This window comes from Myotis daubentonii, chromosome 18 (assembly GCF_963259705.1).
Source record: "Myotis daubentonii chromosome 18, mMyoDau2.1, whole genome shotgun sequence".
In the NCBI taxonomy this organism is placed as follows: domain Eukaryota; kingdom Metazoa; phylum Chordata; class Mammalia; order Chiroptera; family Vespertilionidae; genus Myotis; species Myotis daubentonii.
In genome coordinates this window covers 41,809,808-41,835,214 of record NC_081857.1, presented here as the reverse complement: position 1 = coordinate 41,835,214, position 25,407 = coordinate 41,809,808, and the positions used below count along the sequence as shown (strand labels likewise).

The 25,407-nt window shown below is 48.2% G+C and overlaps 2 protein-coding genes and 1 non-coding gene across 6 annotated transcripts; 1 reads left to right on the top strand and 2 right to left on the bottom strand.

Moving 5' to 3' along the window:
* Nucleotides 1-8: 8 nt before the first annotated feature.
* On the top strand, nt 9-8,946 carry TRMT13 (tRNA methyltransferase 13 homolog). 3 transcript variants are annotated; one of them, XM_059673607.1, is made up of 11 exons: nt 9-241; nt 2,605-2,651; nt 2,742-2,808; nt 3,931-3,993; nt 4,398-4,467; nt 4,623-4,729; nt 5,083-5,250; nt 5,434-5,506; nt 5,828-5,902; nt 6,622-7,051; nt 7,326-8,946. In XM_059673607.1, exons 1-11 carry the CDS (start codon nt 95-97, stop codon nt 7,519-7,521), a joined length of 1,443 nt encoding a protein of 480 aa, XP_059529590.1. In that variant the 5' UTR covers nt 9-94; the 3' UTR covers nt 7,522-8,946. The 3 variants fall into 3 exon arrangements, with proteins under 3 accessions (XP_059529590.1, XP_059529591.1, XP_059529592.1); XM_059673608.1 differs by lacking the exon at nt 4,623-4,729 and having other exon boundaries at nt 5,198-5,250; XM_059673609.1 differs by lacking the exon at nt 7,326-8,946 and having other exon boundaries at nt 6,184-6,765.
* Nucleotides 7,562-22,880, bottom strand: LRRC39 (leucine rich repeat containing 39). 2 transcript variants are annotated; one of them, XM_059673612.1, is made up of 10 exons: nt 22,574-22,880; nt 21,112-21,302; nt 17,386-17,491; nt 16,641-16,797; nt 15,252-15,388; nt 13,886-14,031; nt 11,461-11,613; nt 9,850-9,989; nt 9,658-9,726; nt 7,562-7,794 (listed from the first exon to the last, which is right to left on the bottom strand). In XM_059673612.1, the coding sequence occupies exons 2-10, from the start codon at nt 21,222-21,224 to the stop codon at nt 7,739-7,741; spliced, it is 1,077 nt and encodes a 358-aa protein (XP_059529595.1). In that variant the 5' UTR covers nt 21,225-21,302; nt 22,574-22,880; the 3' UTR covers nt 7,562-7,738. The 2 variants fall into 2 exon arrangements, with proteins under 2 accessions (XP_059529595.1, XP_059529593.1); XM_059673610.1 differs by having other exon boundaries at nt 9,658-9,732; nt 22,574-22,873.
* LOC132221488 (U6 spliceosomal RNA) lies at nt 14,632-14,738 on the bottom strand. Its single transcript, XR_009450018.1, has one exon. It is a non-coding gene; the product is annotated as a U6 spliceosomal RNA (small nuclear RNA).
* Nucleotides 22,881-25,407: the final 2,527 nt, after the last annotated feature.

The following is a 25,407-nucleotide window of genomic DNA, read 5'->3' as shown; positions in this document are numbered from 1 at the left end:
GGCGGGGCCCGAGGCGGCCATCTTTGATAAGGGCAGAGGTTCCCGCGGGGAGCTGACAACTTTCCCTCCCTCCACTCGCTGCTTGCCCTGAACGATGGCGGCCTCTGCGCCGACTCCGCACGCGACGGGCTTCCCAGCCGAGGGTCGCTGCGGCTACTACGTGGCAAAGAAGAAGAGGTTCTGCAGGATGGTGGCGGCAGCCGGGAGGAGGTTCTGTGGCGAACACGCTGGCGCCGCGGAGGTCTGGTAGCTCCCCGCCCGAAAGTCGGAACCAAGTTTCCCGGCCCCGCCCCTCCCCTCTCGCACCGACTTGGGCTTCGATCCCCCGCGTTTTCCAGCCTCTTCGGTTCATCCCCGTGGTTCTGGGCCCCCGGGGGGCGACGAGGAGAGGGACTCCCGCGTCCGCCGCGTCGCCGCCCCCCGGGGTCCCTCCATGACGCGCGGGGATCCGCACCCCGTTTGTTCTCGTCAGTGCGGCGGAGAGAAGCTCCTTAGAGTGTGACTTGGAAGCAGGTGTTTCTTTACTTTTCGGTGACAGTTGACACGCAGTGTCATCTGTGTTGGTTGGGGGTGCGCAGCACCGTGTGGACGAAGGGACCCCCCCGCCCGTGTCCAGTCCTGAAATGAACAGCCCGTGCGGCCTCCCGAACTCACCCCGAGGATGCCCCCCCCCCCCCCCCCGCTCCTGGAGGGGCAGTTTTATTGTTTCACTTTTCGGTTGCAGGTGACGCTCCATAGCCTGTCAGTTCCGGTGCACAACAGCGATAGACAGTCCTGTAACTTAGGGTGCCCGCCCCCCGCCCCAGCCCCCAGCTGGCCCCGCGTGGTTATCGCCATTGCTGACCGCATTCCCTGCGGGCGCTTTACATCCCCACTGTGCTGTGGCTGCTCGCCTTTTTTTAAATCTTTATTGTTGAAAGTGTTACAGATGCCCCCCCCCATCCCCCCATTGACCCCTTACCCATGGGTTATGCCTTATGCATACAAGTTCTGTGGTTAATCACTCTCCCCATCATCTGTACTTCCTAATTGGGGGGCGGGGGGGCGGGCGGGTTAAAACATGTCAGAATCCACTCTCCCTTTTAAAATGAAACCAGCCCTGGCCGGCTTGGCTCGGTGGATAGAGCCTCGGTCTGCGGACTGAAGGGTCGCGGGTTGGATTCCCATCAAGGGCACAGGCCTGGGTTGCGGGCTCGATGGGGGGGGTGGGGGGGGGCTGATCGGTGGCTCTCTCTCCCTCTCCCTTCCTCTCTGAAATCAATAAAAACACATTTAAAAAAATAAAAATGAAAACAGGCAGCCATTGTGTTCACTAGTACAGTCCCCCCTATAACTGGACTGTGAGTTGGGGTGTAGATGATAGGAAAATAGGAATGGGAACAGAGGAGGGGTGCCGGTGGGGAAAGGCCCTGCCAGTAGGCTCTGGGTTAAGGAGAAGAGGCAGGTGTCTGCTTCGGGCCTGGGGCCGCCCAGTGCTGGGTGTGTGGCTTTTGTTAGTCCCGGTTCACCCTTCTAGGCTCCATGCAGGACAGCTCAGCCCCTTCATCCGCCACTGTCCGTGGTGGCCATCGCCCTGCTTCAGACGCTGAATGCCCTGGCACTGGCCCAGAGGGCAGCACACGGGAACCAGCTTACCCTGGTTCGGGGGTGGGGCGGCCTGGACTTAGGGTGAGAACTCGGGCGCACACCCACAGGTGTGTGGGCCGGCTTTGAGGGGACCGGCAGACGTCCCTCGATTGAAGAAGAAGATGTGTGGTTTTGTTCTCACTCTGAGACCTCGGACGTGAGCTTAGCCACACGGCTGGAAGGTGACAGCAGACTCAGAATCAGTCCTTACCAGCCGGTCGGTTGGTATTCCCCGAGAGCCAGCCCTGTGCTACGCAGGTTTTTAGAAACAATTAGCTCACTTCATCTTCCTCCCCCTTTGGAGGCAAAATTAATGGTCATGTTTGGGTGGAGGCAGTAGGTCTACTAAGGTCACAGAGTTAGGAGCTGGAGCTGAGGACCAGACCTCCAAGTACTGCCCTGTCCCCTACAGATCGCGTGGAGTTGCCATCACGATTAATTTCCCTTGAATTTTCCTAGTGCATATGGTTCAATCCACGTGACTTAGAAACAAACGGTGCGACTCTGCTCGCCTGTAGAATTTGGCCACCGAGCCAATGGTTAAATGCCATAGTTCATCGTGTCTAAGACCCTTTCTTTGAGCATCTCTGAAATCAGGATGTATCCCGAAATCAGTGACATCATAACTTAAATTGGCAGTATTTTCCTCACTCAGTGGTGCCTGAACTGAGAGTGGTGTCTTCATCAGTGCTGTCATAGGTGCAGGTTCGTATGCAGGCCGTCTTCATCACCTGTAGGAAGCTGCGGGGCCTCGTCCAAAGCAGTATTTGCTCATCTGTGCGCACACCAGCTGCACTGGACACTAGTTGTTGAACCCTGTGACCTACTTGAGCCAATGTTTCATTCATGGCCACTTAAGGACTCTCTGCCTTGTTTCGGGAATGCATCAACTTAGGATTACACTGAAGTCAAAGCTAGTACCTGTAAGCAATGAATTTGATATTTTATTCAAATAAATATATCCTTTATCTTTACTAGGAAGAAAATGCTCGAAAAAGAATCCTGTGTCCTTTAGATCCGAAACAGTAAGTACGGGGTCAGATAAGGGGTTTTTCTGTGCCGGAAACAGTAATTGTCACAAGTCTTACCTTAAATAATTTTCTCTTCAAATGTAGCACAGTCTACGAAGATCAATTAGCAAAGCATTTGAGAAAATGTAACTCAAGAGAGAAGCCCAAACCTGTAAGTAGCTGATCGGTAGAACTGAATGGTGACCGTGTGCTGTGTGATGTTTTACAGGCTCAGTAGATTACAGATGTGAGCACTTAACTCTCGTCTCCGAGGCTTGAATGCGGTCACTGCGTTTGCATGTGTGAAGGCCAGCACTGTATCCGACAGAGTCCTCGTTCAGATAATAGAATTTTATACAACCAGAGTGTAGTTCAGAGAATGATTTCACAACGTGTTTATTCAGAAATATTTCCTTAGTGCCTCCTAGGGTTATTCCAATTAAATTGATCCCAAGGGGCTTCTTTGAAACTGGTAAGTAAGCTGTCAAGAACGGGTATCGTAATAAGGTCAACGGAAGGAGTGCACATGTGATAAGAACACACACTTACGTAAAAATTAAAATTAAGTCCAAGAGACCAAGACAGGCTTCCCAGAGAGAATGATTATCTATTTTCATTAGTATTTTAGGTGGAAGAAATCAGACCTAAACTGTTGCGACATCGGTATCTTGCCTCTGGTGTTGGTCATGGTTCCTGTCTGATCAGCAGCCATGGGTATAGTTGATGCTTTGTTTTTGCTTTAACGCCGTGAACAGAAATGGCACAGCCCTCCGTTCTGCGCTGTAGTGAGGTTAAAACTCTTCATAGAAAATTACTGATGAATTTCTCTAGATGACAGATGTTCACAGAACCACTCACTAGGATAGAAGATCCGTGTACACAGAGTTCCTTGTTCTGTTCTCTCCTGTGGTGAATCCTCAGCACCCAAAGCTAATGAAGGGCCACAATAGGTGCTCAGTAACTATGTAATGAAGGACCATAGTAGGTGCTCAGTGACTTTGTAATGAATGACCACAGTAGGTGCTCAGTGGCTGTGTAATGAATGACCACAGTAGGTGCTCAGTAACTGTAATGAATGACCACACTAGGTGCTCTGTAACTGTAATGAATGACCACAGTAGGTGCTCAGTAACTGTAATGAAGGACGACAGTAGGTGCTCAGTAACTGTGTAATGAATGAATGGGTCGAAGGGAGGCACAGACAAGGGGAGAAGGGAAGGATCAGTTTTTCAGTTCAGTTTCTGTGAGCTCTTCACATTAATAACAGCATTTTTATGGTTTTGTTTTGGTTAAGGACTTCTTTATTCAAGATATTAATGCAGGCCTAAAAGACGAAACAGAAATACCTGAACAGTTAGTAAGTACTTGACTTTTTACTTTTTTTTTTTAATATATTTTATTGATTTTTTACAGAGAGGAAGGGAGAGGGATAGAGAGTTAGAAACATCGATGAGAGAGAAACATCGATCAGCTGCCTTCTGCACACCCCCCACTGGGGATGTGCCCGCAACCAAGGTACATGCCCTTGACCGTAATTGAACCTGGGACCTTTCAGATCGCAGGCCGACGCTCTATCCACTGAGCCAAACCGGTTAGGGCGGACTTTTTACTTTTAAACAGTATTTATAAGCTGTCTCCACGTTGAATAAGCTGTGTGCCAATTTTTGTTTGGAATAAATTAATTTTTTAAAATTTAGAATGCATTTTCTATAGAATTGATATTCTTAGTGATCAGCTCACCCCTCATTTTTTTGTATGTAGGTTCCAATTTCTTCTCTCCCTGAAGAACAGTTGGAAATTTTAATTAAGAAGTTGAAAAAAGCAAGTGAGGGTAAGTCTGCCTAAAGCTGCGAGTTCAAGATTTTGAAGAACAGCTAGGTGGTACGTGAACCGGCACCAGCGTGGTTTAAGGGTATTCCCACCATGGTCCAGAGCCTGTGGTTTCAGGTTTGGCTGCTTAAGCTCTGGTGCTTACATTTGGCACAGGTTTGAACTCGACACTTAAAGATCAAATTATGTCCCATCCTGCATTGCATGATGCCCTTAATGACCCTAACAATGGTGACTCTGCAACCAAACACCTGAAGCAGCAGGTATGTGTAGGCCACGCTGATCTTGAACATGGCCTCTGGTCTGTCAGAAGCTAACATTCCGTTCCTTCTAAACATAGCTACTAATGAGCTTTCACTCAGTGTGCCTTTCAGGGACAGAACCCTTCCATTCTAATAAGTATGTGTAAACGTCTACTAAAATGTTTGGCCTGACTGTGGGTCTGAGTACCGCGTGTTAAATATTTAAAAACAAAGCAAGAGAAAAAAATTTAAAGCCACACAGACATCTTCCTTGTGACCATGCCGCCTTCTGTAGACATTACCTTCTGCTGTTCTTCCCGCTTGAGCCAGATGTGTTTGCTCTCGTTTATAAAATAATCTCGTGAGGTTTGCAGGCTTCTATTTTAGGTAACATTGAGAAATTAAAGTTACTTGGTCCAAGAAGATGCTTTGTTGAGTTTGGAGCAGGAAAGGGGAAATTATCTCACTGGGTTGATATTGCCTTAAAAGATGCCGAAGAAGTTCACTTCATCCTCGTAGAGAAGGTGCCCACGAGGTTCAAGGTGAGCGACCTCGGCCGCACTCTGCCCGGATGGGCTTGCACGTCCTCGTAGGCCAGAGGCATGTCTCTTAACGAAAGGGGATTTTGCTCTGCATTTTGAAAACAAATAGAACTTGTTTATTTTAATAAAGCTTTTCCTTAAACATAGAAAAGCCATGGTTATAATAATGTTCTGTTTGTGCAGGTAGATGGCAAACACAGAAAGAAAAATTCAGTGTTTCAAAGACTTCAGATCGACATTCAACACCTGTGTTTGAGTGAGTTGCGTAACTTTCCGTTGTCTGCCATAAATCATAGACGTTTCCAACTCGGGTTGCTTGGAAGTCCGGCCACGCATGACACGCGTCAGGCGCGAGAGCGAGGCCGGGTCAGGCAGCCGTCACACTGCTCGCTCACAGCCGCCTGTGCTCCTCCTCCAGCCGCTGCGTCTTGGAGCCTCATTCCTAAACCACCAAGTGCGAACGTTTCGTTTGAGTCTCTCTCAGCCCTAAAATTCAAAGACTCTTAGTTCTCTGTTTGGGGAGGCACCGTAAGGCCTTATCCCACGAGGGGCTGACTTAGTTCTCCTCTTATTTCAGACAGGATTCCCGTGCTGAGCAGGGAGAGGCTGCCTGTGGTAGGAATCGGAAAGCACCTGTGTGGTGCGGCGACAGGTAAGCCCGCACACCCATCGCATCTCCACGCTGTTGAGGTCCTAGCGCACCGCCCCGCCATTTCAGGGGTGTCTCTGTGTTCCCGTCACGTGGTCACAGCGTGGTGGTCTGCCCGGGGGCACTGCCCGTGGGAGAGCAGACAGGGCCTCCTGCTCAGCTGCCCATGGCCCCGAGTGAGATCAGACACAGGGCCTCCTGCTCCCCTTCTTGAATGGCGTGCTTCTCGGTGGCTCTTCCTTCCTGGTTCTCCCTCTGCGTCTTCCCTCCATCTCTCCTTCCAGAACTGGCACCTCCGCCAGCCTACACGGACGCCTGGCCTCTTCATTTCTTTCTTCGGCTTTTCTTGAGGTGGAAACCTCCATGGCTTGTAAGTGTAGGGAGATGAGTTTGCTCTGTGCGAGGCATTTCCTCCGCCAGGGCAGGAGACCTGAAGTCAGTCCCAGGATTTGGACTGAAAGATTTTGCAAACTAGACCTTAAGCTTCGGACAGTTTTACTGGGAACTAGACTTTATGCAGAATAAATCATTCAAGAAAGTGAGACAATAATGAGAAAAGAGCAAATACGAACAAAGCTGACCATTCAGAAGAGATTGATCACTGGTGGGAAGCTAAGCAGGTTGGCTGCTTTTGGTTTGGGGTTTTAGAAGCCATAGTGCTCCCTCGAAGTGAAAGGACTCACGGGGAAGACGCTGCCGTGGGGCCGTGGTTGTGTTTGCAGATCTGGCATTACGCTGTCTGGTTGAAACGTACGGAGCCAGGCGTGAGGAGGGGAATGAGGAGCCTTCAGCCAAACGCATAAAGAACAGTAAGGCAGACAAAGACCTGGACGCTGCGGCCGGGGACGGAGGTGAAGGACTCGTGGCGGAGGAGTGGAGCCCTGTGGCTGGCATTGTGGTCGCGCTGTGCTGTCACCACAGGTGCGATTGGAGACACTATGTGGGCAAAGACTATTTCAGGGCCCGGGGCCTGGGAGCCCTGGAGTTCCACTATTTCCAGCGCATGAGTAGCTGGGCGACGTGTGGGAGGCGGACAGCTGCTCTGGAGGCCTCCAGTGTCCCCAGGACAAGAGATGACGAGAGCGAGGACGGCGAGGAGCATGATGGCGGGGGACACAGGGGCCCTGAGGACCGCGCCGGGACTTTGCCCGGGTAAGTGACGGGGAACTGGACAGCTCTGGGGCGGGACTGTTCGTCATCTCTGTTCTCAGACGAATGCTGCCAAAGTTCATTCATGAACATGTGTGTGGCCGTCAGCTCAAAGCCTCACGTCTGCACTGTGGTCATAAGTGAAGCGTGTCTGGGAAGCGTGGGACACAGCGCCCAGGGTCTGGCAGCTCACCGGCGGCTTCCAGGACACAGGAGCCATAAAGAGCTTGTTGCAAACTGACAAACGCGAGCGTGGCTGTGTGTGTTCTCTGTGTAGGTTTCTCCCTGCGGAGGAGAAGGAGAGGCTGGGGCGCCTGTGCAAGCTGCTGATTGACCAGGGCCGCCTGGAGTACCTGCAGCGGCGGGGCTTCCGGGGCGCGCTGCAGCGCTACGCCGACCCGGGGGTGTCCCTGGAGAACGTGCTGCTCACGGCCTTACCCGCGCAGGCTCCACCAGCAGACGCGACTGCTTGACGGAGAAGAAACTGAACACCATCTGTCTTCCACCAAAAAACAAGGCCTTCTACATTGTATTTTTATATTCACAAAAATATCATTGATAGCAGGTCATGCGAACTTTAAAAAAACGTTGTGCCTCATTGAACTTTGGTACTAGCTTTGTTTTTTACTTGAGAAGAGTCCAGACCTGAGAGAATTCACCAAAGTCACTTCAGCAGGCGCCTGGGTCCCGTCAGCCGTCGGGGTCTGTAGAGGCGGGGGGCGTGGTCGCACAGACGGCTGCGGCATCTGAAACACACAACAGGTCGCCATGGGGCTAGCAAAGTCACTTTCTAGGTACATGAATTTTGGAATTCACTGTCCCTTGGTTTTATTTAGTCCTTTTTATTTCTCAAGTTCAAGGCGTAATAATCAGTTGTCAGTTTCTAACGGGGCAGCCTGCGCATTGGCTTCTGTGTGGGTTTTTCTTTCCAAGCAGATTTGGAAAGAATAGTCAGTTTGCTTTTTTTCCTTTGCAAACAGACCCAGAGCTATGCACAATCAACCAATCAGATTTCCAGGGTCAGACCTGCGTGTATATATTCTCAGAATTTGTCCAAGCAAACTCCAAAACCGAAGCGATGTTTTCCAGGGGAAGAAAAAAATATTTCGTTCTATTGGGTATTATACAGTTAGAACTTCCAAAAAGACACTGAGAAGCTCACTTCACAAATTAAGTCGAAATTTGCAAATAACTTCTGAAGTTAATTATCTCACACCTTTTAAGAGGCTACTTGTACATGTATAAATACAGATATAAGTGTGTTCTCTCTTGTTTGGGAAAAGAATTTGGAGTGTAGTGAAAATTAGGTAGTGAAACCAGACACCTCACACTGAGGCCTCATTTACCTCGTAAAGAGTTTCTATGCACAGCAATATTAAGCCAATCACATGGCGCGACTGGTATTTTCCACATCGCATCCTTGAGTGATTCTGCCTTTATTTGTAAACAAATGTGTTAATCATTGGTACCTTTGCCAAGACAGAGATTCAGAATTACTAGTTTTGGATTAGTGATGCTCTTAGGAAACTTTTTTATAGGTCTGTGCTTACATGAATCGTAAATTAAACAGCCTCTTTTTAATTCCTGACTTTTCTATTTTAGTTTAATCTCATGTTTTGTGAAACTGCGTGGGTTCAAATCCCAAGCCTACCACCTCTCAGCTGTGTGACCTTGGGCAAGCTACCTAATCTCTGTGCCTCAATTTCCTCTTAAAATGGGGGTGATGGCAATAATAAAGCCTACCTCGCAAGGTTGTTGTGAACATCAGATGAGATTATGAATGTAAAATGCTTAGAATGGTCGGAGCACAGAGCAAGTACTCCATGAATAGTAACTGTTAGAAATAGTGCTAGTTCATGAATCTCATCATTTTAATAAATAATAAGCAGACTTGGTTGTATTGACTGTTTAAGTTACCTTTTTCTCTTGTTATAAGTTGTATGCAAAATATTATTAAAGTAAGGTAGTTTGATTCTATTTTAAGTTAGTTACTCATGCGCCCCCCATTCAAGGAAATATAAATGAAGATAATACATCCTATATAATAAGAGAGGAATATGCTAATTAGCCATTATGCCCTGAGGCATAACGACCAAGCATATCACGACCAGATCATGGATCAGCAGGAGGGTGGGCCAGCGAGGTACAAGCAGGGTGCGGAGAGCTACAGGAGGGGGCAGGGCAGCAAGCCATGAGGGGGGTGCAGGGGGGAGGGGGGAGCTACGGGAGGGTGGCAGTGAGCTACTGGCGTACAGATTCCTGCGCAGGGCTACTAGTCATTCAATAATTAACCTGATACACTGGGTCAGACAATGCTCATTTACGTCACACCATCCATTTTGTACCATTCAACAACTCATGCCCAGAAATAAGTGATTATGCTATAGGAGGCACAATCACTTAAGTTTCATAAAACATTTATACACACACGAGAATCACCGACACAGTCTTGTCCATTTACATTTCCGACACGGGTACCTAATTCTCTACGGGAAGTAACGATTGCCCTTCAGCATGCCAGCCGTAGGTCAATCGCAGCTTCCCCCACCCTGTTCATTTCCCTTAGCCTCCTGACCGACATGTGGGACGTGCACCTAGCTGCTCCTCACCTGCAGAACCTGCAGGTTCAGCTGGTGGATGTTCCTCTCCCATTGTTGTTTCTCTCCCTCTGCCTTCCTCTCGCTCTAGAATCAATAAAAACATGTTTTAAAAAGATAGAAGAAATCCACAAAGGAGTTCATGAACATAAACACTTCACCACCAGAAGGAATACAGAACCTGTGGAAGAACCAGTCGCATACCTGCTTGTCTCCGGGACTCCTGGATGTAGGTGTGCATGAACTGGAGGCCGAATAATTCCTGCTCCTCCTCCTCCTCGGTGCTCTCAGGGGCCGGAAGGGTCACTTCCAGTCTCAGCGGGTTGTCTCTGAAGTTGACAAACCTAGCAGAGTGCCAGAAACCAGGGTTTACAGGTGCCGTGGGAGTGTGCACTTCCCTGGAGACAGAGCAACGATGATCATATAAACCAGCGGTTGCCAACCTTTCGGACCTCCTGGACCCCCAGTGGTCCACGGACCACCGGTTGGCGACCGCTGTTCTAAACTCTTTCTAGCTGGTCCCAATGCCTGGGCATCTTGGTGAGATGTGACATAGCCCAAGAGCCTTTAAGTTTCTTTCTTGAAGAAAAAAATACCAGCTGGAGACAAGTTATTTCCAGAGCTCGGAAAAGTAACTGCTAGTCCTGCGGGTGTGACTCGGTTGGGCGTCCTTCAATGCAGGAAAGGTCACTGGTTTGACAGGTTCCAATGGTCAGGGCTCATGCCCAGAGTGAGGACTCCTCCCAGTAGAGGGCGTGCAGGAGGCAGCTGATGGATGTTTCTCTCATCAATCTTTCCCTCTCCCTCTCTAAGATCAATAAAAACATTTTAAAATAAATAAAAGCAAGCAACTGTTAGCAGCATGGATTTAATGTGGAGCAGTGGGACTTCCCAGGGCATTCCTAATGCATCTCAAACACAGAGGCTCCTCCACCTGACAGTGGGGTTATGACCTGATAGACCAACTGTAACTTGAAAGTCAGCCAAAAATGCATGTAATTCCCCGAAGCTACTGCACAGGATAGCTTCACCTGGCCGACCTGACATGCTCAGAACACTCCCATTGGCCTGCACTTGAGCCAGGCCATCTAACAGAAAGTCTGCTTTATCTGTACAATGAACGCAATAAACTTAAAATATGCGTATTTTATAGACTTGTTTGTGTCTTTTTATCATCGTAACTTCACCATCTGGTACAGACCTTGGTAGTCGCTGCACATGTGAATGAATGGTTTTGTTACAGATGTGGGATTTGGCATGAATTCTCATGTCTTATGTTCACTGCCAAGAAGTTAAATTTTGGGAGGAAGATACCAAAGGAGTTTTAATAGTAATGAACTTAGGCGATTTTCATGAAAACGTCACCAACAGAGGGCATACCTTGCCTGGCCATGTGCTCAATGGTTGAGCATTGACCCAGGAACCAAGAGATCTCGGTTCAATTCCGGATCAGGGCACATGCCTGGGTTATGGGCTTGATCCCCAGAATGGGGCGTGCAGGAGGCAGCCGATTGATGATGTTTCTCATCAATGTTACTCTCTCTCTCCCTCTTCCTTCCTCTCTCTTTAAAAGTCAATAAAAACATATTAAAAAATATAGGGCATTCCTTGATGCTGATAAATCCCAGCACGGCTTTAGTTTTATGGACTCGGCATTATATGCATCCGATTTGTAAATTAGGGTTTCAAAGTTGGTCACGCCTTTGAAATGGGTGTATTCATCTGAAGGAGAACTCAGATGTGCAGTGATTCCGCTGTGTGGCTTTGTTCCGCAGCCAGAAAGGAGCGTGCCAGTCTGGTGTGGAGAATCTGTACCTCAGGCTGGGCATCTTGCCCATGCACGCCGGGATGTCTTGCAGTTTGTTGTTGCAGAGAACGAGCGTGCCCAGGTTTTTCAAGCTGCTGATGGACTCGGGCAAGCAGGCGATTTCATTCCGCTGCAGCCACAAGGTGTGCAGGCTCTGCATCCTGAAGAATTGAAAGAGGTTTCTGCGATGAGTCAGTCGCACACGATACAGACACCCTGGTTCTTAGGAACTTAACAAAGAAATGTCACCTTCTGCAGCATCTCCACCAGCCAGCATACCGATCGAGTGAACTCACCTCACCTCACCTGCTTATAAGGGAACGGCATTGGGGAGTTCATTCCTTTTTTTTTTTTTTTTTAATATATTTTTATTGATTTCAGAGAAGAAGAGAGAGGGAGAGAGACAGAGACATCAATGATGAGAGAGAATCATTGATTGGCTGCTTCCTGCACGCCCCCTACTGGGGGTTGAGCCCGAAACCCGGGCATATGGCCTGACCGGGAATTGAACTGTGACCTCCTGGTTCATAGGTCGATGCTCAACCACTGAGCCATGCCAGCCAGGCCCATTCCTTTTTTTAGAAAAATATATTTTATTGAGTTTTTACAGAGAGGAAAGGAGAGAGATAGAGAGTTAGAAACATCGATGAGAGAGAAACATCGACCAGCTGCCTCCTGCACACTCCCCATTGGGGATGTGCCCGCAACCAAGGTACATGCCCTTGACCGGAATCGAACCTGGGACCTTTCAGTCCGCAGGCCGACGCTCTATCCACTGAGCCAAACCGGTTTCGGCAAGGGAGTTCATTCCTATAGGGCAGTGTCATGGTGCAGGAGTGGAAATGAGATCAGTGTATTCTAGACTTCTTCACTGCTCTCATAGACTTTCTTAACACTAGAAAGACTGAAACTTAGTATATACCTATATTGCCCAAAAGCAGTCAAAATGACTGCATTGTGAAAGAATAATATCGGAGCACTCTTCACTTATGTTCCTTAGCTTTTCCAATAACTCACTTCTATTCGACATTTCTTTCATGAATTTAGGGCGCAAAAGAAATAAACAACTTATTAGAACAAGTATCACTGCATAAAGATTCGAATAACAAGTACTAGTTTAGCTTATTGAGCAACTGCAACTTATCAAGTATCGACAATTTATCATGTACTTGTATGTTATCATGTGACGGTAATGGAAAAAAAGGAAAACTGTTATTTCAATACAGAGCCGAACTGGTCATATAAGAAATTTACTCAATTCAGTAATAAGAGTCATTTGATTATTTAAAATTTCCCAAGCAGTCAAAATGACTGCTTTTGGGCAATATAGGTATAACACATATATATATACTGGAAATGAAGGAGGGGGGAGGTAACTACAATTATTAATAAACGCATTTATATGTTGTACAAAAAGTCACAAAATTCTAAGACATTGTGTCCTTATATACATAATTGTTTTTCTTTTTTTTTTTTAAATATATTTTATTGATTTTTTACAGAGAGGAAGGGAGAGAGATAGAGAGTCAGAAACATCGATGAGAGAGAAACATCGATCAGCCGCCTCCTGCACACCTCCTACTGGGGATGTGCCCGCAACCCAGGTACATGCCCTTGACCGGAATCGAACCCAGGACCTTTCAGTCCACAGGCCGACGCTCTATACACTGAGCCAAACCGGTTTCGGCCATAATTGTTTTTCTAATTGAAATTAAAAAGCAGTCAAAATGACTTCCTTGGGCAATCTAGTGTTAAAGAAGGCCTGCTGTAAATGGGATCGAATCCGAATCAGCGAAAATCAGAAATTACTAATGTGCTCAGCGGGCAAAGGAAGTGTGCATGTGGTTAACACCATAGACTCTGGGGGCAGGCGGCCTGGGTTCAAGTCCCGGGTCGCACACTGACTGTGGCCTTGAGCAGTCCAGCTTCCTCGTCCACTCCTAACGTGCACAGAAGAGTGCGGCATGCGCTAAGCAATGTGGTCACCATGGCAGCATGTTCTCGTCACATTGCGGAAGCCAGGTAGCCAAGTTTTGCTATTTTACTTTCTTTTCTTTTTTTTTGGAATAAAAGAAACTCTTCTATTAAATGGTAGCACCGTTAGAACTAGATGTATCTACTGTGCTTATGCCTGGGGTCCCCTTCATTTTCTTTGTTATTTCTTATCCTAGGTTACTTCATCACATCCATTGGTAGCATTAGAAGTTGTTTGCTTGCCTGGTCGGGGTGGCTCAGTGGTTGAGGATGAACCGATGAACCAGGAGGTCACTGATCAATGCCGGGTCAGGGCACAGGCCCAGGTGGCGGGCTCGATCCCCAGTAGGGGGCGTGCAGGAGGCAGCCGATCCGTGACTCTCTCTCCTCATTGATGTTTCTCTCTCTCTCCCTCCTTCCTCCCTGAACTCAGTGTGGAATAGAAGCTGCTTGCCTTACCTCTCTATGGCATCGGGGAGCTGCTCGAGTTGGTTGCTCCCCAGGTCCAGCCACTCGAGGGCGGGCATGCTCAGCACGGCGGCGGGGATGGCGGTGAAGCTGTTCATGCTCAGGTCCAGGTGGGTGAGCTTGGTCAGGCGGCCGAGCTGAGGAGACAAGCGAGGGTCCCACAGTGAGGGAAGGGGCCGGACACGCCCCTGGCGAGGGAGCTCCCCGTAGGCGTGGGCGCGATGTCCTCAGCGCGGAAATCAAATAAACCGAAGTGACCTCCAGCATGGAGCCCTCTCCCACGGAAGCTCATCTACTCCCAGGAAAGTCTCTCCCGAAGAGACCCAGTCCCAGGCCTCGCAGACCTGCCGGGAGGGACTTCTTTCCTTTCTCACAGTAAACACGCTTTCCTTTCAGCCAGGAGCGGAGATTGGCATGGAAAAGCTCAAATTCAAAATAATCTTTTTTTTATATATATATATAACTTCTAAAATGTTGTTTATTATAATTTATAAATGGGAATTCTAGTACAGATTTTTTAAAAACAGAAATACAAAACAGTTAAAATGAATCAACTTTTTAGAATGTGCTGTAGGTGACATTTTCATTTGTTTTATTTTGTCTAGTGTATATAAATTCTAGACTTTATTTGACAAGCAAAATTGTTAGAAAATTAAGTGAGAAATGTTGGTTTTATTTTATTTTTATTTTTTTTATTGCTTAAAGTATTACAAAGGGTATTACATATGTGTCCTTTTAAAAATATGGAACGCTTCACGAATTCGCGTGTCATCCTTGCACAGGGGCCACGCTAATCTTCTCTGTATCGTTCCAATTTTAGTATATGTGCTGCCGAAGCGAGCACCAAAATAATCTTTTATGGGACCCTCTCCTTTACCTCTCTCTCTCCCTCTCCCTTCCTCTCTGAAATCAATAAAAAGATGTATTTTTAAAAACAACCTGGGCACTCTATTACAACTAACTAGTTACCAAAGAGTTTTTTCTGTCAACACATTGTGCTTCATGATGATGGTTCATTCATTCGATACGCATTTATTATCAACTACATCCTAGGCTGTGCCTTCGCCTCCAGGAATGGAAATCAGTAAGACTCACTCTGGCCTTCAGGTGGATCACAGCCTGGTCAATGGAGGATGTGAGCACTGTGACAGTAACAGAAGTATCTTATGCTAAGCGGAGGTTTCTCTTGTTTAAACAATGCCTCTTACTTACAATAACAGGAAACGGCTTTCACTACACATTCCCTGGAAGAAAATGGGTACCAGTTCTTTACTGGTGCTGCTTGGAATGACCCCACCACTGAGAGAAGCAAGCCACTAGCAGATGGGCACCGGCGTCGCCGGCACTCTCCCCTGACCTCCGCAGGAAGCTCGCAGATGTCTCTGTTGACAGCCAGTTCCAGTTTCTCCAAGCTGGCGCAGTTACTCAGCTCCGGGGGGACCGTCTTGATCTTGTTGTAACTGAGAGTCAGCTCCTGAAGTCTAGTAAGCAGCCCTATGAAAAAGTGCACAGTGAGACCAGGTGGGTGGACAATGTTTCCTTAGGAAGTATTACACATTAAGAACTTGCCAGGCCCGGCCGGTGTGGCTCAGTGTTGAGCGTCAACCTATGAACCAGGAGGTCACGGTTCGATTCCCGGTCGGGGCACAGGCCCAGGTTGCAGGCTCGATCCCCAGTATAGGGTGTGCAGGAGGCAGCCGACCCATGGTTCTCTCTCATTAATGTTTCTATCTCTCCCTCCCTCTTCCCTCCTCTCTGAAATCAACAAAAATATACTTTAAAAAAAAAGAACTTGCCAGTTTTATGGTGATATATTCACAGTTGACAGGTTGTTAACTCTTCCCAGATAAGGGGCTGATGTACCAGTGCTTTAGGCAAAAACACATTATTTTTTTCATTCCGTTTTATCTATACTATATTGTGACAAATTTTCACTTTGGGGATTTCCTTTCTCCTTTAAGTGATCTTTCTTTTTTTTTTTTTAAGTATTTTTATTGATTTCAGAGAGGAGGAGGAGGAGGAGGAGGAGGAGGAGGAGGAGGAGGAGGAGGGGGGAAAGAGAGAGAGAGAGAGAGAGAGAGAGAGAGAGAGAGAGAGAAACATCATTGATGAGAATCATGGATAGGCTGCCTCCTGCATGCCCCCTAGTGGGGATTGAGCCTGTGACCCAGGCATGTGCCTTTGACCAGAATCAAACCCGGGACCCTTTAGCCTGCAGGCCAACACTCTATCCACTGAGCCAAACCGGCCAGGGCTAAGTGATCTTTCTAATTTCCTTTCTTGCCTTCACACTGTCTCCTTCAAGGAGGAATTACTGAACCAGGAATATTGGTTTTAGAATCTATACATTTCTGAAGAGACTTTTCTGCATGGATCTCTCCTCCTGAATCACCTCAGTAAACCCAGGAGCGTCGATGTAGGTCAGAATGTTTAAAATTTTCTCAAGACTCAGGGCTACGGGACGACGAGATCTTTATTCTATGTATCAAACAAAAATCGTGGGTTTTTTTAATGTATGATTTTTTATTTTAGAGGGAGAGAAATGTCGAGTTGTTGGCCCACTTATCTATTCACTCATTGGTTGATTCTTGCATGTGCCCTGACCAGGGATCAAACTCACAACCTTGGCATATCGGGATGATGCTCTAACCAACTGATCTACCCAGCCGGGGCCTCAAACAAAAATCTAGTGGAAAGCACACCTGCAGGTGGGTAAGACAGCACGGGAATAAAAGCAGTTCCTTACCTATCCCTCGGGGTATCTCTGAAATCGTGTTTCGAGATAAATCTAACACAATGAGGTTCTGGAATCTTCCGATGAACTCAGGGATTTTCAACAAACCAGTTCTGTGCAGCTGCCACTCCTGTAGCTGATTCAGTTTCAGGAGGGAAGAAGGAAGGGTCTGAGTCGAGAGAAAGGAAAGACAGTCAGGATGTTACTCCGTCACTCCGTGTCCTGCCGCACGGAAGTGGGGTGGTAGAGGAAGTGTTGCATCTGTGAACGAACCTTGGAAAGTGGGTGATCTTTCCAGTGCATTATGTTACTCACTTTTGGGGGGCTGTGTGTGTGCATGCACGTGTGTGCCTGTGTGTGTATATGAGAGTCGGTGGACCTGATAAAACAATAATATCCATTTCCATTTTGTGAAGTTTTAACTGAGTTATTTGCTTCAGAAACGCTATGTGATTTTCATTAGGCAGATGGTCATCCTTTATTTTTAAAAAATGAGAAATTAATTCTGAAAAGGGTTAGAAGAAGAAATACTACAAATGATTTAAGTTTACGCAGAGGAGAAGCAAATTGAGTTTTTGCAGACACACACACACAAAAACCGTGACATTATATGTCTTCTCAGCTGTTCATTCCTTTGGGTATGTAATTAAAATTAGAATTTCTTAACTAGTTCCAGTCTGAATGACCCAGTCTCAGAACCCTCCTCCTGCGAAAAGCAGAATGTGGACAAACCACCGAGTATTCCGGCCGCGCTTACCTTCCACTCCTCCTGCTCTATCTTCAAAATCACTCTGCCGTTCTCCCTGGTGACCTTTTCCTTCAGCCTCGTCAAGGTGACCCGCTCCTCCCAGATCCGCACGAGCCTGGGAGACAGGGCGTCCCTTAGCTCACAGGCCAGGACAGAGGCCACACTCACCTTCCTGTTCAACCGGTCAGAGCAGACACTGCACTGGATGTTAGCCAGAGCACTCACTCTTCTATCAAGGAGGGCCCTTCAAAAACAACTGATCAGCAGTGTCTGGAGAGCGAACAAGAACTTATTTTGTAAGGATGTTAAATATGATCAGTATCACAAATGCTTTGTTTTTACGTCTTTGAAAAGCATCGTAACTCCCCATGAATTTGTTCTAGCGGCTTTATGGAGACGTAGCTTAGTGCCATAAACCGAACCCTTTTACAGTGCAACTCGGCGGTTTGGGTATATGCACAGAGCTGTGCAACCATCTAATCCAAAACACTGAAGCAGTCATCAGAGAATGGAGGTTTAAAACATTTGAATATTTCTTGGCCAAAATCTCTTGACATCTGGGAGGTAAGATATATTCTTAACAGTTTTACCTATTAACTGATCTTCAGCAAGGGTTTTATTTTAATGCACAGAAACCCAAATATCTCTAAAAGTGTAATATTTGCTGTTTGTGTTTGTAAAATATTTCTGTAGAGTCTGTATATTTTCATCTGCGACTTGCCTAAGATTTAACTAATCAGCTAACAAGGGAATGTTGGTGTGTGTGGCCTTCTAGACTGAACAGCTGAGTTCCTGATTGACAATGAAATTGTTTTAAGATTAAAATTAAGAGAAAATTACATTTTGCAAATTCCAAGTAAAGATTCTAGCTAGAACTAAAAACTAATTTTGGTCTAGGTGTGAAAAAAGATAGGCATTTTCCCTAAATTTATCAAATGGTATCTGATTTTCTTTTCCCCTAAAGATAGTCAGAAACCTCTAATATGGCTTATAGTAATTATAGCTGTTAGCATAAGTGTTGTCTGTAACCCCAGGGTAGAATCTGGGGGTGGTTCATCCTTAGCGCCCCCTGGTGCTCAGGCCAGGTGACGGTCAGTTTGGTGCATGCATGAATGAATGTCCCCAGGGGCTGACCTAAGTAAGGCCAGAGAGGGGTCTAGATGTAACCTTAGTGATGGAGGAGGGGTGCATAACAACTTTTAGAATTTACATTTTACTAGCATTTACTCCCTCCCCATCACAATCTAGTCATGAAGCCGAAAAAGAAGACATGGTAGGGGAAAATACTAGTAATTCACACTCCTTACTCTTGCACAGAGAGAACTCAGAGCTGCTGCAATAAATGATTCTTGATGAGACCCAGGTCATAGGTGAAATTCAAGAGTTGAGAACAGGGGTGGGCAGACTTTTTGACTCGAGGGCCACAATGGGTTCTTAAACTGGACCGGAGGGCCGGAACAAAAGCATGGATGGAGTGTTTGTGTGAACTAATATAAATTCAAAGTAAACATCATTACATAAAAGGGTACGGTCTTTTTTTTTTTTTTTTTTAGTTTTATTCATTTCAAACAGGCCGGATCCGGCCCGCGGGCCGTAGTTTGCCCACGGCTGGTTTAGAACCACGCCATGATGCCTGGCCACTGTTTTAAAAACGAGTAGGATTTATTACGAGTGCGGTAAAGTCGACTTGATCAGAAGTGTGTACTCTAAACAAGGGGTTTCCTCAGAGTAGCTCCCTAGACAGAGCCAACCTAGGGAAGTGGGAGACCTGGGGTCGAGGTAACGCACAGGGCGTCGGACTGCGTGAGTGCGAATACCCCTTCCACACTTGTTAGCAACGTGATCTTTGACAAGTGACTGAGGCCTGTCCCTCGGGTTTCCCATCTTGAAAATGGAGAAAATAATAGGACCCATGGGTGACAGCGACTGCTTATCGTCCCCAGTATCCGTTACCCCTCTTCTTCCTCAGTAACAGATCCTCTAAATGTAAGTGGGCACAAATGTCATTGGGCCACCCCCCCTTGCAGCCAGATACGCGTCATGGGAAGCCTTGGCTCAGGGGGTGCTGGCAGGGGCAGGGAGTGCATTTGCCCGCTGGCCGGAGTCCAATCCCCTGGCTGCAGTTGGTGTTTCTATTTGGGGCCTTGGGGTGACTGCAGGAATGAAAGCCACGCACAGCTGAGCAACAAGGTAGACGCCGGAGATGTGACTCAGTGGCTGCTCTTCCAGCCCTGGGTCCCTTCACCCGGAAAAGTGGACATTCTGGTTGAAGGCACTAGGATGCCGGTTTTCCTCCTCAGGGGAGGCTGTGTTTCAGCATGTTGAGAGGATCACGTGAGGTGGTGCAAAAACACAGTTCACTGTGTGCCTAGTAAGCAGTGGGTGCACAGCGAGGGCTGCCACCCTCATCACTGTCAGCAGCATCATTATCTCTCCTGGCTTTGGTTGGGAGAATGGCCCCTCCCCATGCTTTTAGGGACAGTTATCAGACACCTGTAGTTGCTCATCAATAATCTTTTCCTCCCCTTCTTTGCTGGGAGAATACCTGTTATTTTCAACCGTCTACACTTCCCCCAAGTAACCCAGGTATACCAGTAAGCCTTAATTTGTCTGACTCAATCATACAATCTCATTCCCGAGGAGGTAACTGGATGAGGGGTGTACACATGACCCAATTCTGGCCAATAAAGAAATAGAAATAGTTTCCATTCTTCCCTTCTCTTCTCTGGTGCCCGCCTGTGAGGTCTGGGAGTGTAGTCATCCTGTGACATTTCGGGGAGCTCAGCGGAGATGGGCAGTGGAAGGTGACAAGAGAAGCCGACTCTACAAGGCTGTTGGCGTTTTGCAAGTGCCTCACCTCAGGACTTTCTTCCCGCTTATGCCATTTTCGATTGCATTTTCTGTTATTTGCTAACTAACGCAAGACCGTGTAATGCTTAGAAAGAGAACTGAGGAGTGAAGGTATGGGGAATCAATGAGGAAAAGGGCTCTTGCAAGAATAGCAGAGCACTTTGGAGACATTCAGTGGGGAAAGCAGGCAGATACCAAGAAGGCAGAGGAGAACCAAACGACTTAAATATAGCCAAATCTAGGAGTCAGGGGATTCTTGGAGGCCCTGGCTGGAGCTCACTGCTATTGAAATAGGTGAGAGTCTACAAAGCCTTCTGCCAGATGTTGTTTTATTTCTTAAAATATGTTTTCATTGATTTCAGAGAGGAAGGGAGAAGGAGAGAAAGAGAAACAGCTCTCATCGTGATGAGAGGGTCATTGATCGGCTGCCTCCTGCACGCCCCACCCTGGGGATCCAGCCCTCAACCTAAGCATATGCCCTGACCGGGAATCAAACCGTGATCTCCTGTTTCATAGGTCAACACCCAACCACTGAGCCCCACTGGCCAGGCCGGATGTTGCTTTAGACCCTAGGGGATATGGTGTTGAGCAAACAATCACTGACAAGTAGACTAAATGGTACTGATCAAACTTTGGTGAATGTTGAGCAGAGTCCTCTGGGGACTTAGGGGAACTAGGGTTCTCACAGAGAGACCTTGTGTTTTCCGAGCCCCCGTCACACGGCCACTCTTGATTGAGTCGGGTGTCTGCTTTGGGTATGTGTTGAGGTTTCAATAAATAAACATCTCTATCAAATTCAATACTAAGGCCTGTAAGAAATGCTCTTTCCTATAAGGATGCCATGAATTTCCACTCATTCAAAAGAATAAAGGAATTATAGCCTACTTCTGTTTAAACTCCTTCTCTCGCTTCAGGTCTTCCGTGAGTATCTGTATCCTCTTCTCCCACACTTCCTTCACGGCGTTGACAGCCCCGGAGCAAACCCCGTTCCCTGACATGGTTTCTCCACATTGTCACAGAGTCCCCAGCTTCCTTAGGTTTAAATGGCGGGATCACAGGTGCGTCTCAGAAAGGACCTGATGGTACCAGAGGAGGAAAGAAATGCATTTCAGAATGCTCACTGAGTACATCATGATCAAATAGCTTCTATATATAGTTATATTTTTTATCGATCTCACTGAGGAAGGGAGAGGTAGAGAGAGAGATAGAAACATCAATGATGAGAGAGAATCATTGATAGGCTGCCTCCTGTATGCCCCCTACCGGGGATGGAGCCTGCAACCCAGGCATGTGCCCTTGACTGGAATCGAACCCGGGACCCTTCACTTTGCCGGCCGACTCTCTATCCCAGGGGTCCTCAAACTATGGCCCGCAGGCCACAAGCAAATACAAATATTGTATTTGTTCCCGTTTTGTTTTTTTACTTCAAAATAAGATATGTGCAGTGTGCATAGGAATTTGTTCATAGTTTTTTTTAAAACTATAGTCCGGCCCTCCAACGGTCTGAGGGACAGTGAACTGGCCCCCTGTTTAAAAAGTTTGAGGACCCATGCTCTATCCACTGAGCCAAACCAGTTAGGGCTGCTTTTCATTATTAATTGCCTCTACATTATTGATTTCTTTAAAGAAGAAGTATGCAGTATGTGTGGTAAGAGAGACCAAGACAGACAAATAATTGATAACTAATTGCCAATATGCAGAAAACCCTAAGGAGAGGGTCCCTGTTTCTAAGCAACGCCCACAGAACCCACACAGGGGAGCTTGCGGGATCTTGTGCCATTTAGAAACCTTGGGATACAAATGCTTAGAATCCCACCACCCGGCTGTATCACAGTCAACCTGCAATTTGTCTCAGAGGTGAGCCAGTCTGAAGTATTTGCCTATCAGACAACAAAGTATTTATTAAAATCCCAAGTATCTACATGTAAATGTGCGTTTTACTAGACTTGCATGAGCTCGTTCATTTCCTCATCTGCCGTCAACGTGGGGCACCTTCAGTTGTCCGGTAACAGCGTGGCCACGTTCCCTAGGACTGCGGTCTCCTCCTTGCTTATCCCCTGACAGGCCAGCACGGTGCCTGGCCGGAGGCGAGGACCACAGTGCCGAGACCGGGAACCTCAGCTTCCCAAAGTCAAAAGGAGAGAAATACAACCTCAAAGCAAATGCTCCTGAACCCTCCAGAGAAGGACAATCACACGAGTGACCAGGAACCCCCAGAGTTGTTTAGATCCAGTTCCAAGTTCAGCTGTACATTCTGGCCAACACAGTCCCAGTAAAGGCACCATCATCAGCAGCAACCTATTTATATGTGAAGGAGGAGAAATAACATTTTTTTAAAAAGACTTACCATCATCGGTGGTGACAGAAGCTGACATGCCCCACGCTAGCGGTGGCCAGCTGAGGGTATGGCAAGGGGACCCGTCTCCAGCGTGGCTCTGAGTGAGTGAACCCTGGGTCAGGCTGTCACCGAGTGAGAGGCAATGTCAGCCTAGTTCTAAATTTAGTTCACGGGCAAAGCTGAGAATAGCAGGGACCACGTGGAGCTTCTGAAGCATCAGCTGGTGACGATGTGAGTGCATTCCCAGTGCGGCAGGACGCCGAGCCGCGGGCATCACAGAGCAGCAGGCCTGCCTCCTCCTGCGCTCCGAGAAGAGTGCCTGCTGAGAGTCCTTCCGCTTTCCGTGACTTCCACATTGCCAGTATTTAATGTAATTTCAAATATATATATTTTTATTGATTTCAGAGAGGACGGGAGAGGGAGAGAGAGAGAAACATCAGTGATGAGAGAGAATTATCAATCGGCTGCCTCCTGCACGCCCCCAACTGGGGATTGAGCCTGCAACCCGGGCATGTGCCCTTGACTGGAGTCAAACCCGGGACCCTTCAGTCTGCAGGCTGACGCTCTATCCACTGAGCCAAACCGGCTAGGGCTAATATATATATATATATATATATATATATATATATATATATATATATATATATATATATATATATATTGATTTCAGAGAGGAAGGGAGAGGGAGAGAGAGATAGAAACATCAATGATGAGAGAGAATCATGGACCAGCTGCCTCCAGCACTCCCCACACTGGGGATGGAGTTCACAACCCGGGCATGTGCCCTGACCGGGAATGGAACCGTGACCTCCTGGTTCATAGGTCGACACTCAACCCCTGAGCCGTGCTGGCCGAGTGATAACGCTGTTCTCCAGAATCTATTTGCGCAGTCTCTTCTGCAAAACCTTTCCTCATTTTCCTTTGCCTCTGACCTCCCTCCAACCTCTTATCTAGTCACCACCTTTGGACCCACTCAGCCACCCTCAGCCTCCGAGACCAGCCAACCCTGTTTTCTGACCTTAACTCCTTATTGCCCAGCAGCTGTGAACTCCAAAATTTACCAGAATTATTCCCCGAGGAGGTGGAGGCCCGTCAGCTGCCTGCCACCCGCCTCTGCGGCCTCCACACCCACCTCTCTCTGGGCTTCTGTGTCCACCGCCAGGATATTGCTTTGGGGGACGCGGGCTGTTTCTTCCAAGAGTTGAGAGTCAAGGAGAGGCCCAGGGCGCCCAGCGTCCTTAAAGATGCAAAACCAATGTGGCGGCTGCTTCCCTTCCGGAAACGCCACAGCCTCCCCAGGTGAGTGGGTGACACCTGGGAGCTGGAAGGACACCTGGAAGCCGCGGGACCTTGGGGAGGAGCCTGACCAGGCCCCCGTGGACCTGCAGCCCTGGCGCTGCCCGCAGACCCTCAGGCTGTGCCTCCCTGCAGAACCACTTCCGGGGCGGAGGTGACCCTCATCAGGAAGGTGGGCGGCACCTGGCCCCCCTCCCAGGCGGCCCCAGGCTGGCCTTGGCGAGCGGCTCTTCCTCTCTTCCACCGGCCGGCGTGGCTCCGTGATTGAGCGTTGACCTAGGAACCAGGAGGTCACGGTTCTATTCCAGTCAAGGGCACAGGCCCGGGTTGCGGGCTCCATCCCCAGTGTGGGGCGTGTAGGAGGCAGCCGATCCATGATTCTCTCTCATCATTGATGTTTCTATCTCTCCCTCTCCCTTCCTCTCTGACATCAATAACAAAATTTATATAATACACACACACACACACACACACACACACACACTCAGTATAATATTTTTAAGAAATGGGAATGCCTTGCATTTACATATCCATGTTTCTAATATTCACCAGCTTATGTGGGGAACGAGTGTCGTGACAGTGGTGGTTTGAAAAAATCAGGCCCCTCTGTGACAGTTTGTCCTGCGCCGTCCGAGCAGCACTGGAGCCGAGCGGCCCTTCTAGTCCTGCGCCAGGGACACAGGGGCCACGTGCCATCGGACGCCCCTGGTCCGCAGCCTTGAGAGTGTGGTGCCGACCCGGGCCTGCTCCCGGTCCCCCTGGAACAGCTAATGTCCCCAGTCGCCTGACTTACATGCGTCCCTGCAGGTGGACTTAACTGGGTCGCACCTGCCATCCGCGTCACTGGCCTCTGCTCCCGTGGTTGGCACTCTGGCTGCATTTTTCCAGGAAATTAAATCGCTAGGTTTTTCCAGGTGGCTGCACTCTTGTGACTCATGTACGGACTTCACAGACTTGATTTTTTTAAAATGTTCTCTTTAAATCACATTTTCCGAACTACTGTCCCCCTTAGGCCTTCCCTCTCCGGGTTTAGAACCGTTTCTGTATGTGGAGCATATTTGGGACCTTCTTGCAGGAAGCTCCGTGTGACGCAGAGGTGAAGGGTGCCGCCTCCTCCGCAGGCTGAGACGAGGGGACCCTTCTTGGACTGTCCCCGACTCTCCCCAGATCTAACCAAGTCCTGCCCCGTTTGCATGGCTCTGCTGGCTGTCAGGCCGCCCACAGCCGCCCACGCCCTGGCTGCTGACACGCCTCGTGGTGCCGAGGAGCAGCCGAGGGAGGGAGGGAGGGAGGGGAGGCTCTTGAACAGCCGCAGTTGTGCTCGTCACGCGTCTGATGTGTCTGTGGCTCTGGTCTGGGCCGTCTCCAGCGTCCCCTGCTCAGCGAGGGCGAGCGGCCTGCCTTCTGCCCCGGGGCCACCAGCATGTGCGTGGGTGTGTGGCCGGGCCTGTGCTCGGTCCTGGGGCTGCCTCGCCTCGGGATTGGTCCATCTCCGTTGCATTCGGAGCTGGCAGACCTCCAGGCGTGTTCCCTTAGATCGGCGGTTC